Source organism: Electrona antarctica (genome assembly GCF_951216825.1).
Source record: "Electrona antarctica genome assembly, chromosome: 10".
NCBI lineage: Eukaryota > Metazoa > Chordata > Actinopteri > Myctophiformes > Myctophidae > Electrona > Electrona antarctica.
This window is the reverse complement of record NC_136791.1, coordinates 4,148,045-4,151,814: the sequence shown is the minus strand read 5'-3', so window position 1 is coordinate 4,151,814 and position 3,770 is coordinate 4,148,045. Positions and strand designations below refer to the sequence as shown.

Genomic DNA, 3,770 nt, shown 5'->3' with positions numbered 1-3,770 from the left:
GCCCCCTATTCTGGGGAGAACCAGAGTAATATAGTAAGAGAGTGGCTCATTCTATCTCAATGGTATAGTTCCAGCCATAGGAGCAATGTGTGGAACTATAGCCCATAGGCACCCGCTTTGCGGCGAGATCAAAGCGTGTTGCTACTCTCCTACTCTACACTCTGGGGAGAACATTCTGTGAAAATAGCAGATCTACAAGTAATGTGACACAATGTTGTGAGCTTCAGATATTTGGTCTATAGGGGGCGCTAGCCCCTCCTATGTCCAGCTTTGAGGGTTTGTGTAAACACAAACATTGTCTTAACACAAACATTGAATTCCAGTGACAATGAATGGCCAGCGTAAACACAAACGAAGGACGAAGGTGAGGACACAAATTCTGATCGGCCGGAATGAGATGATGGGAGATGTGAAATTGTGATTGGTCGGAATAACGAGACGATGTATGATGACGTATGATGATAAAAGCGCCTCTCACTTCACACAGGTGTGATGTTTTACAGTATGTCCTTAGCTTGTTAAATCATGTTTTTCTGTTTTACATCACCTTGTAACTCTCGTTTTGAGATGAAAGTTTACTTACTTTTTGGCATGTTTTAGTCCAGCCTCAGATCAGAGGGGGGATGTGTGTGAGTTTTGAGGGGTGGAGAAGAGTCGGAGTGCTGTCCAGTGTGTCCACTGCTCCTTAGCTGTGAGTTTTGAGGGGTGGAGAAGCATTGGAGCTCTGTCCAGTGTGTCCACCGCTCCTTAGCTGTGTCGGGGATGAAGCTGCTCTTAAAGAGACTGCATTCCTACAAACAGCAGTGGGATCAATAGCAAGACTTCAATCACTAGCTATGGGGGGGGGGGGGGGGGTCAGTTGTAATAAATGGCAATTGAAAAGCAGCCATTTATCTACCAAAAAAACCTCAGCCGTAAATCGGTCATTGGCTCCATTACGTGATTAGACTGTACTGCATTTCTCAACATCTCGAAATGCAAGCATAACTATTCGTTTTGAAATCCATCTTCATTTCTGTGAATGAAAAAGGAATCAATTCCTATGGGGGTTTGAAGTAAAATGGATGGTTGGGCGTCCAATAAGACATGTGCATGTCGGTGGAAGCAAACACGAATAGAATCTGTGTATTATTGATGAGAGAAACTGTGGTAAGCAATTTCCTCCAAATATAGGCTACAGTAATAAAGATGAAAGGAGGTATTCCCTGCTTGCTCTCTACTTTTGCAAGCTCACATGATTTCAGCTCTTAAAAAGGAATTTCCGCCATTGGATTATTTCACACGTTTAGCAGAGAATTCTTTATATATTTCAGTATGGAACACGTTACCAACTATAATCACGGAAGCACCCAGTAAGGCTAGTTTTAAGAGGCTCCTTAAGAGACACCTGATCAATTACCCCAATTTTATAATTAACTGACATCATTTAAGGGGATGTCTTGTTTAGTGTTTTTATTTTCTCTGTATTTTTAATGTCTTAAATGCATTTGTATTTTGTATTATGAATGTATTTTTTTCAAGATTGCACCTGTTTTTATTGTGCAGTGTTATTTTTGTATTGTGTTGTGTTATATGTATTGTTTGTCATGGACCCCAGGAAGAGTACAGTAGCTGCTACTTCGGTGGCAGTTAATGGGGATCCATCTGAATAAATCTGAATAAATCTGAATTCTAGCCTCCTGATCATCAGACCATAGACAACCGTAGGCCCTACAGTATATGAGCATATAAAACTCGTAAAAATAAAGTAACTTCGGACGATTATGTCTCCCCTTCAATACCAATTGGTATTGTATTTCATATCGTTGTTATCGTTGATTAGTCACATTTACAACGAGGTATAACCTGTAATCGTGGAATGAGCAACAAAGCCAAATGTGTGGGTAGCCCCCCCAAATAATTTGCCAGAATCCCGGATATACCTCTGTTGGAAATCGCCCTCGTTTTGAGTGACCTGCCATATTCACTTATATGCTCTTTTTGTCTCCACCAGCCGAAGGCATGGAGAGAGTATGTTTTGTATTCCGTCCGTGTGTGTATGTGTGTGTGTCCGTGTGTGTGTGTGTGTGTGTGTGTGTGTGTGTGTGTGTGTGTGTGTGTGTGTGTCCATCTGTCTGCGTACAGCTGATCTCCAGCATCGTTGGGGTGTTACAGTACAGTACAGGGACCCCCTGGGGACCCCAACACGGTAACTCTGTCATTTTTCAACCATTTCGGACGCGGGGCGGCTCGCCGGAACCGGGCCGGCCCCATGGGCACGTTCTTGTGGGTCTGGAACTTCCGGGGACCCCACACAGAGTTGCACCACTCACTTCACTTTTCAAAGTGAACGGGACTCTAACACGCGACGCGCTGTCAGGCCCAAAGCCTACATGTGGCATGATGCGCCTGGACCACTTGGCTAGCGGGCGCCACATACAAGAACATCTTGGGCATGAAGATCCTCCCCGAATCCAGGCTCACTTTTTGCCAGCAGCGCCGACAGAGGCCTTCATGGTGCCTCGCACTTTCTTCATTCTGTTCTTGCGCTCCTTGCGCTGCTTCCTGGAGCTTTTCTGGAGGTCTTCTTCTCCCAGTCTGTGTTCGGGCTCGTTCTTCTTGGCGTAGTCTAGGGAGTCGTACACCGTGGCGAAGCCTGTCGTCTCGCCGGCGACGCCGAATTGGGTCGTGAAGCCGAAGACGAACACCACATCGGGAGTGGTTTTGGACATCTGGGCAAGCTTCTCCCTGATTTCAGTCTTGGGGACTGTGGGCGTGTCTGGCTGGAAGACATCCACGACCATCTGCTTCCTCTGAAGCAGCCGGTTTGTCATGAACTTCCGGGTGCTGACCATCGCTGTGTCGTACAACCAGGCGTTGCGCATCAGGCCGTTGCGCATCTTGGCATTGCACAGGGCAGATACAAATAATATTTATATATAACTTCAATATGTCGGACCTCCGACATCACGCTCATGTCACCATGACCATGAGGAGTTCCCAAAGCAGCTACGCCCAAATATGGAGTGTGTTGTCTAACCTCAATGTGTCGTCATAGCATCCGGTGCAAACAAATCAGTCAGCTCCATATATGCATGGGCACAAAAGGGGGACTTGCCCATACATGAGATCTCCAAATAAGGGCATGAAAGGGACAAGGACTGACGGATGCAGCTGATCACCTGACCATAGTCGAATCGTCTGTTTCCGCTATTTTTGAAAATGTATGACATTTTTCAACAGATGAATTTATACAGGTCAATGGAAACAATTCTGACAACCATGAAAAATCGTTAAGATTATCCCTAATTGATCAGGCGATGATGTAATAATTGTGACAGGGCGAATATGCTATCCGAGATTAATTGTCCAATTTGTCTGTGTGGACAGAACCAGAACATCTGCGAGAGAGAGAGAGAGAGAGAGAGACAAAGAGAGAGAGAGAGGGAGAGGGAGAGGGAGAGAGAGACAGAGAGAGGGAGAGAGAGAGAGAGAGAGAGAGAGAGACACAGAGAGAGAGAGAGACACAGAGAGAGAGAGAGAGAGAGAGAGAGAGAGAGAGAGAGAGAGAGAGACAGAGACAGAGAGGGAGAGAAAGAGAGAGAGAGAGAGAGAGAGAGAGAGAGACAGAGAGGGAGAGAAAGAGAGAGAGAGAGAGAGGGAGAGAAAGAGAGAGAGAGAGAGAGAGAGAGAGAGAGAGAGAGAGAGAGACAGAGAGACAGAGAGGGAGAGAGGGAGAGAGAGAGAGAGGAGAGGAGAGAGAGAGACACAGAGAGAGAGAGAGAGAGAGA

General features: G+C 46.0%; 1 protein-coding gene across 1 annotated transcript; it reads right to left on the bottom strand.

Moving 5' to 3' along the window:
* Nucleotides 1-2,428: 2,428 nt before the first annotated feature.
* On the bottom strand, nucleotides 2,429-2,879 carry LOC306931503 (small ribosomal subunit protein eS24-like; the record flags this gene model as incomplete). The annotated part of the gene is made up of 1 exon (XM_079512904.1): nucleotides 2,429-2,879. The coding sequence occupies one exon, from the start codon at nucleotides 2,877-2,879 to the stop codon at nucleotides 2,460-2,462; it is 420 nt and encodes a 139-aa protein (XP_079369030.1). The 3' UTR covers nucleotides 2,429-2,459.
* Nucleotides 2,880-3,770: the final 891 nt, after the last annotated feature.